Source organism: Eptesicus fuscus, chromosome 17 (assembly GCF_027574615.1).
Source record: "Eptesicus fuscus isolate TK198812 chromosome 17, DD_ASM_mEF_20220401, whole genome shotgun sequence".
NCBI lineage: Eukaryota > Metazoa > Chordata > Mammalia > Chiroptera > Vespertilionidae > Eptesicus > Eptesicus fuscus.
In genome coordinates this window covers 4,379,030-4,394,306 of record NC_072489.1, presented here as the reverse complement: position 1 = coordinate 4,394,306, position 15,277 = coordinate 4,379,030, and the positions used below count along the sequence as shown (strand labels likewise).

The 15,277-nt window shown below is 49.6% G+C and overlaps 1 protein-coding gene across 1 annotated transcript in view; it reads right to left on the bottom strand.

Moving 5' to 3' along the window:
- The window catches only part of WDFY4 (WDFY family member 4), a 234,656-nt gene that overhangs the window by 174,960 nt on the left and 44,419 nt on the right, over positions 1–15,277 (bottom strand). Inside the window, exon 12 of the mRNA XM_054729209.1 lies at positions 2,182–2,275. Coding sequence (XP_054585184.1) covers positions 2,182–2,275 — 94 coding nt within the window. The remainder of the gene's footprint in view (positions 1–2,181; positions 2,276–15,277) is intronic.

Here is a 15,277-nt window from a genome sequence, read left to right as displayed (position 1 = left end):
CCATGGACGCCGTGCTGGCGTGCTCCTGCTTGTGTGCCTTTCCGAGCCCTGGGCTGCCATGTGGCCGCTCGGAGAACCCACCTGGAGGGACACAGGCCGCGGTCAGACGCAGAGGGCTCCGAGGCAGAGACCTCGGGATCCTACCAGCAGCTCAGACCAAGGCCCGGGGACCTGAGCAGTGAGCCTCCGGGGGCCCCGTGCATCTGAGCAGCCTGGGGGGCGCCGAGCTGCGCGGGGTAAGGCCAGCGGCGCCCGGAGGCCGTGCGCTGTGGGGCTGCGCCTGCCTGAACTCCTGACCCGCAGAAATGAGACAACGGCCGTCATCGTTACCGGGGCAGCAGTTTGTCCCACAGCAACGGTAACTGATGAGCAGCCTGGTCCACGTTAGCCCCGCCCACTGCTTTTCCATAAATGTTGCCAACTACACGGCGCATTCACGTCACTATTAGATGTCTCCCTACTCCTTGGTTTGAACATCACCGTGTCGTCACTTTTCAGCAGAGAAACAGGGACCAGAAAAGGGATTCGGTGACGAAGGGACACGCAGACCGGGACGGCGTTGGTCCTTTGTCACTCCTGACCAAACACTAGCGTTTCCCCCGTGAGCACAGCCCCACCTTCGCGCTCCCTGCTTCACCCACCCGCCCCACCTCGGAGGGCTTGCACCCTGTTTCCTAACCCTGTCATTCTCAGGCTGCGATGAGTAAGGCCACGAGTTGTCGTGTCTTCCTACAACATGCCACCTCCTTTTAAACTCCCACAGCAAAGCTGGGCCTGTGCCTCCCACCCCCACTCTTCCTTCAGAAGCCACGAGACCCCACCAGGCAGGACCGCATTTAACGCCGGGGCACCAGTGGGAGCCCTTACAAAGTATTTAAGGGATCCGTGCCTCCATTTCCCGGCTGGCTAGCGTGGAGACAACAGCCCGCCCCCCACCTGCTGTGAGGCTACTCAAACAGCGAAGGGCCCACGCCAGGCCCACCCGCAGCTCAGTCCACTCGGCCCCTTCAGCCGCTGGGAATCTAGGGTGCGCTGCCAGGTCTTCCCTCCGCAGCTGCTCCCCACAACTCCCGAGGCTGTCACCGCCCCGCTGAGAGTGCTCAGAGCCGCAGCTCAGCCTGGCCCCCCTTCCCGCTCCCGGCACCCCGTTCAGCTTGGGACAGTGATTCTATCTCTGAGGGTCTTGACGCCCTCCGCTTCACATTTTCCAACAAACAGCCTGGCCGCGTGCCTGCACGTGTCTCCCGGACCGTGGGCGTGGCTTCCTGGCTGCTGTCTCCCCCCCACCCTCCTCTGCCCTGCCTCACAGTGCCCTCCCCCCCCCCCCCCCCCCGCCTCACAGCCACCCAGGCCACCTCACAGCCACAGGAAGGTTTTGATACAAAAACCTGTGAGCCTCATCCTTCCCTCACTCTGGAGGGTGCTTGCTCCAGGCTAAACCTCCACACAGGCCGCTCCTTCCTTGGCCGCCCCACCTCTCACCCGCCTGGTCCCCACGCTGCCCTGCTCCCTGCCAGGCCACCCCGCAGGCTCCTTCCCCTGCCTAAAGGCCACCATCTAAGAGGCGGCCCCCTGACCTCCCCCTTCACCGAGTGAGATGTGATTGGGCCCCCCGCCTCCATTCCGGGGTTCCCTCCCAGCACCCTGGATTTCCCCGGAACATCCCTTGTCACAGTGTGTAACTGGGGATTCGTTTGTGAGCTTATTCACTTTGTCTGTCCGCACTGTCACCCCTCCGGGTCCCCGCGCAGATGCAGGCTCCGTGGGCAGTGTCTGCTGTTAGCCCAGCTCTGCCTGCACAGAGCCCCGGCCAGAGCGCAGCCGCACCAGGAGAGGAGCATGCAGGGAGCAAGGACTTGGGGTCCCCCAATGCCCACTGATGTCCTCAGCGCCCGGACTGGCCTCGCGAGGGCGCCATCATCGCAGCCCGGTCTGGTTTGGCTGCTGTTTTCACGAGGTGGCCATGCACACAGAAGTGCTGGGTCCTGAACGGCTGGGAAGGGAGCAGGACTCACCCAGCTTCTCGGGGGCATCACAGGCCCTGCAGACGGCCCTCTGCGCGAGTGGCTCCGCTCACGCTCACACAGGGTGCCGAGGGCAATGGCGCAAAGGAAAGCCAAGTCCCCAGCCAGGGCTGAAAGGCCAGCCGGGTAAAAAGGCAGCCGTGTGTGTCACACGTACCTGGGCGTGGTCGTGATGGTACAGCCGAGGCAGAAGCTGGACCATGATGCACAGGGCCCCGGGGTGCGTGATCACGGCATCACCTTCTTCCGTCCTGCAGACAGAGGAGAAGCACATCAGCCTGAGCCTTCTGTCACTTCTGTTTCCCACAGACCTTTCTGGACCTTTCTAAGAGAGGCCACGACACACACCCTCAGTCTGCCACTTATGTCCACATGACCTTGAACTAATTAATCTGAGCTAATTTCCCCAACTCTGCCTGGCGCTGACACTACTACCCTTTCTGCACAGAGGAGGAGGGCGACGTTTCTGTGCACCGAGGCCCGGCGCCTGGCGAGGAGTTGGTGCTCAACGGAAGTGGCTCCTGGTTCACTCCCCGTCTCTGCAGATGTGTGGGAGATGGTGAATTTTTCATTTTATGTTAAACATACACAAACACTCACACACACACACACACACACACATACACACACACACACTCACTCACACACACTCACACACACTCACACACACTCACACACTCACGCACTCACACACACACACACACACTCACACACACACTCATATACACTCACACACACTCATATACACACTCACAATCACACACGCACACTCACACACACACACATACTCACACACTCACACACACTCACATACACACTTACACACTCACACTCACACTCACACACACACTTACACACACTCACACACACACACTCATATATACCCACACTCACACACACTCACACACACTCACATACACACTCACACACTCTCACACACACACTCACACACTTACACACACACACACACACTCACACACACACACACTCACATACACTCACACACACACACACACTCACACACTTCCAGGCCTCTTCAAGTTGGTGTAAGCACACTCTCCTATGTCCTACCACTGAATGCAACTAAAATCCCAGGTAGGATGCGTGAGCGGCCTCCTAAGAACTCTGAAAAGTGAGCAGCGGCAGAGAAAGAAACCAAGCCCGGAGCACAGGCGGCGGGCAGTGGGTTTCCCGGAGCCCCGCAGCACCCCTGGGGCGGGCTCGCAGGGAGCCCAAACGCAGAACCATGCACGGCGTGTGGACACGGCACACAGATCCAAGAGGAGGCCGCTGTTTCTGGTCTGAGGAGCCGGAAAGGAGGCTCCTACAAGCCACACGCCCTGGCGGAGACCATGGACTTTCTGTGGGTTTCTCCATTCTTTCTCTCCCCAGGCATCAGGCAGCCCCACGGCAGAAGCAGTGCTAGGCAGGGTCTGGAGCTCCCGGGAGGAGAATCCTGTTCTCTGACTAGAGGAACTATGGTCCCAAAGTGTAGGCAAAATCCTCCTTGCTTTGTCTCCTTTCCTCCACCTGCTTGGCCCCAGAGACAGGTACAGTGTGTGAAGTGTGTGGTGAGCAGGGAAACAAAGGCCATGAATGTCTAGACAAGGAAAGGAAGGGCCAGGGCGTCAGAAAGTGTTGGGGAGATGATGAAGAGGAAAAGGCTTACGAATGAGATCACTAAGCTCTGTATCAAACTCTGGGCGCAATTCCGAGCTGCACATGTGTGATCTGGTGCTAAACCACATTCTAAGGCTTTGAGAACTGAACTTGGTGGCAGACCGCCACCCAGGACTGGCTATCGCCTGGGGCAAGTGCAGGATAGATCAAACCACGCTGCAAAGTCTTTGAAACCTGAACCCAGCTGGGCCAATTGCCTGGTAAAGCAAAGTAATCAACATTCTGCAGAAAATGTTAGCAAGAGCCAGCGTCCATAACATTCCAAGTGTCCAGGATACAATCTGAACTTATTCCGCATAGAATGAACCATGGAAACCTCACTCTCTCACCCAGAAAAAGGTGCTAAGTCTGAGATGGCACGGATGTTGAATTATTGGACAAAAACTTTAAAGCAGCTATTATTAACCAAACTCTAAGAAGTTAAGGTTAATACTTTTGAAATGAATGAAAAACTAGAAAGTCGCAGTAAAGAAATTGAATCAATAAAAGAAATCAAATAAAAGTTTACAAACTGAACATTACAGTAACTGAAATTTTTAAATCTCACTGAATGAGAACAATAAGAGAATACGGTGAGAGAGGAAAGAGTCCATGAATTTGAGGATAAATTATTTGAAATTGCCAAATCTGACAAAAAAAAAATGAAGAAAGTTTCAATGTCACACGTCGTGAAACCAAAAAATCTAACTAATATTCCAGTTGTTGGGAGTTCCCCAGGAGAGGAGGAGGAGTGAGGTGTAAAAATAAAACATGTTCAGGAAGGTTTTAGCCAATATTTCTTCAAATTTGGTAACGTTAAAGATTCCAGAAGCTTAGCTAAATGCAAATGAACAACAGAAAAGTCCATGTCCAGGCACATCATAACCAACTGTTCAATCCCAAAGACAGTGAGAAATCCTGAAGGCAGCCAGAGAAGCACAACACGTCACACACAGGCACACAGCAGTGTGAATGGCTGTGGGTTTTCTCTGAGAAAGCAGAAGGCAGGGAACAGTGTTTCTAAGTGCTGAAAAGAAATGCACAGAATTTCCTATCCAGCAAAAACACCCTTCAGGAACTAAAACAGAAATAAATATATTCTCCCAGGTGGAGGTAAATACAGAGAATTTCTTATCATTAAATTTTCTCTAAAAAAATTATACTAAAAGAATTTCTTCAGGTGAGAAGGAAATCATAAGAGAAGGAACTTGGTATTTCAGTAATGAAGAAAGAACAACAGAAATGGTAAATGTTTGGATAAGTAAAATAGACTATTTTATCTCTTAAGTTCTTAAAACACGCATAATGGTTGGAAGCAAATTATAATAGATGGGATGCACATGACAACTATAACAGACAGGGGAGGCCAAAGGGATCTACATAGAGGTAAGGTTTCTATACTTTATTTGAAGCAGCAAAACGTTAATTATAAGTAGGCTGTTAAAATGTTAAGTATGTTTATCATAATCCTTAGGACGAGCATCAAAGAAGCTAAACAAAGAGAGAGAGTAAAAATTCAGTAGGTAAATTCAAATGAAATAAGATAATACATTCAAATAATCCACAAAAAGGTAGGGAAAGAGAAACAGAGAACAAAAAAGAGGGAACAAAGAGAAAGCAAATAAGATAGTAGACCTAAATCCAAACACACCAAAAACTACACTGAATAAAAATGGGGTTATATATACCAATTAATAGACACATATCATCGGAATGGAAAAAGCAAATGACTAAACTATATGCCATCTACAAGAAATTCACTTTAAATATAATAATACAGAGAGGTTAAAAGTAAATGGATAGAAAAGGTATACCATGCTAACACTAATCCAAAGAAAGCTGGTGTGGCTCTGTTAATTTTAGAGAAAGAGGACTTCAGAGTAAAGAATATTGCCAGGAATCAACAGGTATCCTACATAATAAAAAGGTAATATGTAAATTACCATCACTCCGCTACGCCTATGATTGGGCCAGCAGGAGGTGCAGGGGGCAGGACTCAGGGTGGCCGGGGTGGTGATTGGGCCGGCAGGACACTGAGCTCCCGCTGCCAGCGGCGGTGCGAGCTCAGCGTCTGTGCCATGGCTGTGCTGCGGCACAGAAGGGGCCTCTGGGGCAGCGAGCCAGGTGTCTGGCGGCCCCGGCTGACTAGGCAGCGCGGGCGGGCAGGCAGCGCGGCTCCCGGGGGAGGAGTCTGGCAGCAGTTGGGCCACAGGAGCGCACGGTGGTGTCCGCAGAGGACGTGGGTTTCCACGCAGCCCGGGCCGGCCGAGGGAGGGCTCATGAGGGAGCTGGAAGGCAGAGGAGGCGGCGGCGGCCCCAGGCTTCCTGGGCGGGAGGTGAAGGCAAGACCCCGGCCTGGGCTCCGGCGGCCAGAGGACCACGCCCCCGCCCCGCCTCGCCTCGCCCTAGGGGCCCAGGGACTTCGGAGCTGCAGGCCACACCCGTCCCGACCAGCGGACAGACAGCCTACAAGTGCATGATTAAATCATGCACTGGGCCTCTAGTATTGCATAATGATGAAAGAAGGCATAGCATCCAAAATGTGAAGGCACTTCACAAAGGAGCATCAGAATTCATAAAAACTGAGAGAAGTAAAAGGACAAATCCTCAATCTACACTAATAAAACAGAAACATGCAAATTAACCATCACTCCGCTATACCCATAAGCCATGCCCACCAACCAATCAGGAGCAAGTATGCAAATTAACCCAACCAAGATGGCGGCCAGCCACTGAGCAAGCAGGAGGGTTGGGTTTCCCTGGCAATGGAGGAAGCCAAGCTTTCTGCCCACTCTGGCCGGCCCTGGCCTTCGCTCAAGGCTACAAAGTTTTAATTATAGAAGATAAATAAATCCCTACAAAAATGGCTGCAGCCACAGAGCAAGCAGGAAGCTTGAGTTTCCCCGGTGATGGAGGAAGCCAAACTTCTTGGCCGGCCCAGGCCTCCGCTCAAGGCTACAAAGTTTCAATTATAGAAGATAAATAAATGTCAGATCCTAGGGCTTCCACTTGGGTCGCCGGGGGGCATGGCTGGCCTGCAAACCACCATAGGCCCCTCACCCAGGCCGCCCAACACCCGAAGGGAACCCCCACCCTGATCCGGGACACCCTTCAGGGCAAACCAGCCGGCCCCAACCCAGGCCTGCAGGCGAGAGCAGTTGGGAGGGAACAGGCCTGCAGGTGAGGGCAGTTATGGGCAGTTACGGGTGACCAGGCCTACAGGGGAAGGCAGTTAGGGGGGACCAAGCCTGCAGGGAAGGGCAGTTAGGGGGGACCAGGCCTGAAGGTGAGGGCAGTCAGGGGCATATAGGCTGGCAGGAGAGCAGTTAGGCTTCAATCAGGCTGGCAGGGGAGTGGTTAGGGGGTGATCTGGCTGGCAGGCAGAAGCGGTTAGGGGCAATCATGAGGCAGGCAGGCGAGCAGTTGGGAGCCAGCAGTCCTCGGTGGGATCGGGCCTAAACGGGCAGTCGGACATCCCTCGAGGGGTCTCAGATTGGAGAGGGTACAGGCTGGGCTGAGGGACATACCCCCCGATGCACGAATTTCGTGCACTGGGCCTCTAGTTATATATAATTCAACACTCTTTTCTCAGTAGGTGATAGAAAACATAGACAGAAAATCACCAAAGATATAGAACTGACCACCACCAACCAACTGTTATAGTGGCATTCTAGAAACACTCCACTCAACAGCTGCAGAATACACATTCTTGTCAAGTTTTCATGGAGCACATGTCAACATCTAATGAGCTCTGGGCCATAAAACAAACCTTAAAACATCCCAAATACATAAAATCATCCAAAATGCATTCTCTAATCACAACAGCATTAAAGTCAACGTGAACAACAGAAAGAAAACTGAAAAGGATCCAGACTTGGGAATTAGACAACATACCTCTTTTTTTACTGTGGTAAAATACACATAACAAAAACTTACTACCTTCACTGTTTTAAGTGTACAGTTCAGTGGTATTAAGTACACACATGTTGTAAGCAACATGTTTCTAAATAGTCTATGGGTCAAATGGAAAGTTGCAAGAAAAATTTAAAATATTTTGAGCTTCAATAATAATGACCATAGAAAAGTTTGTGAGGTGCTGCTAAAGCAGTGCTTAGAAAAAAACATATATATTGAAATGTTCACATTACAAGAGAATAAAGGTCTCCAATGAAAAATCCACATTTCTACCATAAGATGCTATTTAAAAATAAATTAATAAGCCCAGAGCAAGTAGAAGAAGTATAATAAAGATAGTAAATAGCAATGAAATTAAAAACTGAAAAATGAAAACACAGGGTGGGGCAAAAGTGGGCTTACAGTTATGCGTACAGACAATAGAGTGTATTCTTGTATTATCATTTATTCATTATTGTACTTCCCATACGAACAACTGTAAAGCTCCTTTTGCCAACCCTGTGTCTTGGAACTAGATAGAAGTCGAGCTTGCACAAGTTTGTGAATGTACTAAATGCCACCTGAGTTATTAGCTTTAAAATCATCAATTTTATGTTCTGTAAATTTTACCTTAACACTAAAAGAAGCTGTTTTTAAAAAATAAAAGGAAAAGATGCCTAGCATCTGGGGTACAAGTTCTCAAAGTTGAATGTGCTTACCAATAACAAGAGGGCCTTTTTAAAGCCGACCCTGGACTCCTGCCCCGAGACTGAGGTTCAGGCATCTGATTTTCATGCATTTCAGTGACTCCACTGTGGGTTCAGATGCAGGCGGTCTAGGCTCAAGGAGCACTGCTCTAAGATGCATCCCCAGAGCAGGGATAGGGGCAGGAGCCCCGCATCCCAAGGTTGCAGGCACGGGAGCCGCCCCCACTCCCACTGGTGTTCCCGAATGACTTGTACCTTGAAAAAGTCCTGTGGATGTACCTGAAAGTTATAACCCTAAGTACACAATCACCTGTATCTGTGGGAGCCCAGAGTGGCCTGGGGGAAGGGGATGCTTGGCCAAATTTTGCAAAGGGAGAGTGATGTCATTCATGCGAAGAATCCTGGAGGCCTGTGGGGAGTCTGACCCAGGAAGCCTCACCTCCCGCAGCGCCTGCCCTGCACTCAGCCAGCGGAGCCCAACCCTTCCTGTCACCACCGCCACCGCAGCCACCTCACGTGCACGGTGCTCCCATCAGCATTTTCCTGCTTAGATATGGGAGTCAGACTGAGCCCCGTCTGGACTCTATCCATATCAAGGGGCAGGATTCAGATGCTCCATCTCCTCTCACAAAGGCCTATGGATTCTTGAGTGACTAATTAAAAAATTAAAAGTAATATGGACTCATTTTGGCAATTCACATCCAGAGAAGCACCATCCTCTTTTAAACCACACCTCTCTCAATGCTTCTCTCAGACCCTGGGCCAGTGCCCGCCCCCACCCCACCCCCTCCAATCGGTTACCCAGGTCTGGACATGCTATGCCCTAAACATGCCTCACATGTTCTCCTACCAGCAGGGCACTGTCTTATTCAAGCCTTCGCCATTCCTAGGAGGAACCGACACCTCCTGCACTCCACCCTCCCCATCTGGGTTCTACCCATCCATTCTAAGCTCCACTGCCACAAAAGCCACCTGAAGGCAGTGGCCGTCTCACCCAGGGCCCCGCGAGGCCGGGGCTGCATCGATGGAGAACAGGCTTACGCGGAGGTTCCCTGCTCAGCTGGGTTCTCGAGCCTGAGACGCACACTCAACTCCCAATGTACTAAACACACATGCACACACGTGCACATGCATGCACACATGCATGCACGCAGACATACATACGTGTGCATGCACACACCCTTATACTTAACCATGGCCATCCAGAGGAACCTGGACAAACCAGCCCAACCTGAAGGGAGGATGTGACAGAGCAAGACCCGCTCGGAAGGGGACTGCGCAGGGCAGCGCGGCCCACCCAGCAGGGAGTTAGCCAGAGCACTCTCCAGGGCACCAGGGCCCAGATGCAGGGCTGCCCTGGGCAGCGATCTTAGAGAATAGAGCACTGTCAGTGAGGACCGCGTGGGGACCCAGCATCAGAGGGACGCCATCTGCCTCCGGCCCAGAGCCCACGGGCCCTCAAGGGAGCTGCAAACAGTCAGGCTCAAATGTTGCCTGGTGTGTGGAGCTTCGAGTTCCGGCAACGCCTAGAACACCCTGGAGGCGTGGGCATGTGGCAGGGTTTGCACCTAAGCTACTGCGCAAAAGGCCAGAGGTTGGGGTGCTTCACCGAAGTTTCCCAAGCACCTCACTGGTCTCTCCAATTGACCGCATGGTACGTGTCATCAGGAAGCCCGATCTTACTGGGCTTTGAGCCTGTAATGTTTCCTGAGTGACTACTGAGTCCTATTCCAGGTGCGTTATAATACCCGAGCCATAGTCCCTAAACAGCAGATAGATATCGACTCCCACTGTGCAGCTGGGAAGCTGAGCTGAGGCGAGCATAAGTACATTGCTGCTGTCATCACAGAGAGGGAGCCCACCGCCTCCCAACCCTGCCGCCTCCCGGCTCTGCTCCCCACTGCAGGAAGCAGCGCTGTAGGCACACAGGCTACAGGGAGGGGGCCGAGCTCCAGCCCTGCTTCCCACCGGCCAGCGCGATGCTGGCTGAGCACCCTGTCCCCATTCCCAGCCCAACTGCCCTGCCCTTAACCCCATCTCTCAGACAGGCCAACTTTCACTTCCCTAACCATTAGGGAAGGTCAAGGCGCTCTATTTCCTTTAATGAGGAAAAATGTGCTACTTATGAAATCTGACCCTTATACATTTAAAAATTCTCATTGTGAAACCAGGGTGACATTTGACACAGGAATTATCTGTAAAGAATCAGGCTGACACCATACACAGATTAGAAACCAAACTTAAAATACTGTGTCAAAATGCTTGGCAAAGGATCACCATTATTGTGGGGATATCTAGAAAAAGCAGGAAAAACACATACACCACACACACACACACACACACACACACACACACACACAACACACACCCCACACACACACACACGCACACCACACGCGCACACCACACACACAGGCCTTTGTAGATGAACCCAGATTCAGAGCCTGGCTCTAGCACAGTGGTTCTCAACCTTTCTAATGCCACGACCCTTTAATACAGTTCCTCATGTTGTGGTGACCCCCAACCATAAAATTAATTTTTTTGCTACTTCATAACTGTAATTTTGCTACTGTTATGAATCGTAATGTAAATATCTGTGTTTTCCGATGGTCTTAGGCGACCCTGCTAGCGGTTCTCAACCTGTGGGTCACGACCACTACTGCACTTACTAAATGTGTGACTTTGGCCATGTGATTGATCCTTTCTCAGCCTTGGTTTCTGTATTAGTAATAGTCTAGGGCTTGAGAAGAAGTTAAATAAAATAAGTGTTTGGTGCTCAGACCCCAGAGACATTCAATAAATGGCTGTTGCTTTTCATCACCAGGACCACTTACTGTGTGTCTCCTGGTGCTGACAAATACTTCTGCCCTGAGCGCTGGTGGAATCATTTGAACAAGGTTCCAAGATGAGATCCCAAGTTAACCTGCATATGTCCAGGTGGCCAGGGAAGAGGCCTCCTCGGGAACCCCTTTAACCCCCAGAATAAAGAGATTAGGGAATTCTCACCAAAGAGAAGAAAAAGGGAAAGGCCTGGAATCTGGCCAAGGCTTGGCTCACAGTGGGTAGCTACAGCCTCACTAAGTTCACTCTCATGTCTGCAGAAAGGCCGGGGACCAGAGTGAGGATGGGTTGCATGGAGCCTGGGGAAGGAAAGTCCTGGGCAAGACTCACAGTCAAAAGCCACAAATTACCCAAAGAAACAAGGGACCCTCAGTGACAGCCACAGAAACAACAGATTGTAGAATCAGACTCTCAAAAGACCATGGGGAAAAAAGAATTATGATTCATATGTTTGAAGAAATAAAGGAGAGAAAAATATGGGCAAGGAGAAGAGCTATAAAATCATCAAGTTCATTAGAAAAATAATAAAATAGTATCCAGAAATGTAAAATATAATCACTGAAATTAAAAATTCAAAACCTCACTGGCTGGATTAAACATTATGTCATAGCCCGCTACTAAGAGATTCAGTGAGTTGGAAAAGAGATCAAGATAAATTTACAAAACACAGTACACAGAGACAAACACACTGAAAATGTGAAAGAGAAATAGGAGATATAAGAAATTGGAAACTAGAATAAAAGTAAAGCAAACATATCATTGAAGTTCTAGAAAAGCATAACATAAAAAAGATGGGGAAGAAGTAGTAAATTAAGGAGAATATCCAGAACTGATGTAAGACACAGTTATCAAATTCAGGAATTCTGATAAATTTCAAGCAGAATAAATTTCAAAAATAATATAAATAAAAACACATTATAGTAAAACTATAAAACAAGAATCATGAAAAAAATCTTAAAGGCAGCCAAAGAAAAATGACAGATTACCTTCAAGGGAAGAGCAATAAAAATGCAGCTGATTTCTCAAAGGCAACACTGGAAGGCTCCCATTCTGTTCTGTAGGAAAATAACTATCAACCAAGACTGTATACCCAGAACAACTATCACTCAGGAATTATGGAAGAAAAAGAGACATTTTTAGACAAAAACCAAGAGAGTTTACCAAAAATATTATTTAACTTTGGAAACCTGCCAATTAAACAAGGCTCAAGAATAAAACTATTAAGTCCAGAAGAGAAATTAGGAAATACTTAGTACTAAATTATATTGCAAGTACAATATAAAACTTGTGTAATACTCCTGAAGTAGTTACCAGAAAATTTATATTTTAAAAAAGGACTGAAAATTAATCTCCTAATCAGTTAAATTAAGAAAAAGAATACCAGAACAATAAACTCAAAGAAAGTAGAAGGAAAGAAGGACCAAAACAGACACAGAACATTTGTGTAAGAGAGACAGAAAATGCTGAAAGTTGGCTCATAGGACATACTAACCAATAAACCTCTGCCAAGAATGCTGGGTGCCAGGGGCGAGAGAAGATACCATTCATGATGTGAGGAATAAAAAGTAAGAAGGGCATTATAAAAAGCCTCAGTCAATAAATTAAAACTTAGATAAAGTGAGAAAATAGACTTGAAAAATAACTAAGAATGATCCTAATAAAAGAGTAATATGCAAATTAACCGCCACTCCGCTACACTCACAAGCCATGCCCACCAGCCAATCAGAAGTGAGTATGCAAATTAACCCAACCAATATGGCAGCAGCCACGGAGCAAGCAGGAGGCTTGGGTTTCCCTGGTGATTGAGGAAGCCAAGCTTCCCGCACACCCTGGCCGGCCCTGGACTCCACTCAAGGCTACAAAGTTTCAATTATAGAAGATAAATAAATTCCAACTAAAATGGCAGCAGCCACAGAGCTGGAGAGAGCAGGAGGCTTGGGTTGCTCCCGGTGATGGAGGAAGCCAAGCTTCTTGGCCTGCCTTGGCCTCCAATCAAGGCTACAAACTTTAAATTATAGAAAATAAATAAATCCCAACAAAAATGGCTGTGGCCACGGAGCAAGCAGGAGGCTTGAGTTTCCCTGGCAATGGAGGAAGCCAAGCTTTCTGCCTGCCCTGGCCTGCCCTGGCTTCTGCTCAAGGCTACAAAGTTTCAATTATAGAAGATAAATAAATCCCACATACCAGGGCCTCCGCTTGGGTCGCTGGGGGGCGTGGCTGGCCTACAAACCACCACAGGCCCCTCGCCTAGGCCACCCCATGCCCCAAAGGAACCCCCATCCTGATCCACGACACCCTTCAGGGCAAACCAGCCGGCCCCCACCTGTGCACCAGGCCTCTATCCTATCTAATAAAAGAGTAATATGCAAATTGACCATCACTCCAACACACAAGATGGCTGCCCCCACGTGGACACAAGATGGCCACCACAAGATGGCCCTCAGGGGAGGGCAGTTGGGAGGGACCAGGTCTGCAAGGGAGGGCAGTTGGGGGTGATCAAATCTGCAGGGGAGGGCAGTTAGGGGTGACCAGGCTGGCAGAGGAGGGAAGTTGAGGGCAACCAGGCCTGCAGGGAAGGGCAGTTGGGGGAGACCCAGGCCTGCAGGGGAGAGCAGTTGGGGGGGACCAGATCTGCAGGGGAGGGCAGTTAGGGGCAATCAGGCTGGCAGAGGAGCAGTTAGGCATCAATCAGGCTGGCAGGGGAGTGGTTAGGGGGTGATCTGGCTGGCAGGCAGAAGTGGTTAGGGGCAATCAGGAAGGCAGGCAGGCGAGCAGTGGGAGCCAGCAGTCCTGGATTGTGAGAAGGATGTCCGACTGCCCGTTTACAGTCGGACATCCCTTGAGGGGTCCCAGATTGTAGAAGGTGCAGGCTGGGCTGAGGGACACACACTCCCATGCACGAATTTCGTGCAAATGCCCTGCGACGCGAAGGCCAGATGACAGACGTGGAGGCAGGATAGCTGATCACAGCGCGAACTTGTATTTTGTCGCTGCTGCGTTGGAGGAATGAAGAAAGGCACCAACTATGGTTTTGTCCTTTCCTTTCCCCTCCAGCCCCGGGGGTGGCGGGGGTTCTTTGCCCTCCCTTGCTCTGGTGGGATTCTGCCTTAGGAATGAAAGTAAAATGTGGTTTGGGGCAGTCTGAGATCATTCAGGAGATTAGCCTATAGAAGTAAGAGGAGCCCTTGCTGGTTTGGCTCAGTGGATAGTGTCAGCCTGCAGACTGGAGGGTCCCAGGTTCGATTCCAGTCAAGGGCACATGCCTGGGTTGTGGGCTCGGTCCAACGTGCAGAAGGCAGCCAATCAATAATTCCCTCTCATCTAGAAAAACCAATCAGAAAGGATATATGCATCCCTATGTTCATAGCAGCACAATTTACAATAGCTAAGATTTGGAAACAGCCTAGGTGCCCGTCAGCAGATGAGTGGATCGGAAAACTGTGGTACATCTACACAATGGAATACTACGCTGCCATAAAAAAGAAGGAATTCTCATCATTTGCAGCAACCTGGATGGAATTGGAGAACATTATGCTAAGTGAAATAAGCCAGTCAATGAAAGAAAAATACCACATGATCTCACTCATTTAGGGATAGTAAAGAACATTATAAAGTGGTGAACAAAAAGATAGATACAGAGACAGTAAAGCATCAAACAGACTTTCAAAGTACAGGGGGAAAGTTTGGGAAAGGTGGGGGAGTTATGAAATCAAACGAAGGACTTGTATGCATGCATATAAGCATAAACAATGGACGCAAAACTCTGCGGGGGGAGGGCATGTGTGGGTGTGGGGTGGGGGGGGTAATAGTAAGATATGTACACATATAATACCTCAATAAAAATATTAAAAAAATAAATAAATAAATAAAAAATAAAAATAAAAAATAATTTCCTCTCATCATTGATGTTTCTAACTCTCTCTCTCCCTCTCTGAAATCAATAAAAATATATTTAAAAAAGAAGAAGAGGAGCAGTTGTCCTTGCCAGGGGAAGTGGGGATGGCAAGCAAGAACAGGAAGAAGCCACAGTTGGAAGGACACTGTGCTTTGTGTCCTGGAAGTCAAAGGGCCTCGCCATCCCCTGGCAGTGCCCTGAGGGGCATGTAAGACAAGACAAAGCTGCCGGTACACAAGGGAGGCCGGGCACAGGCA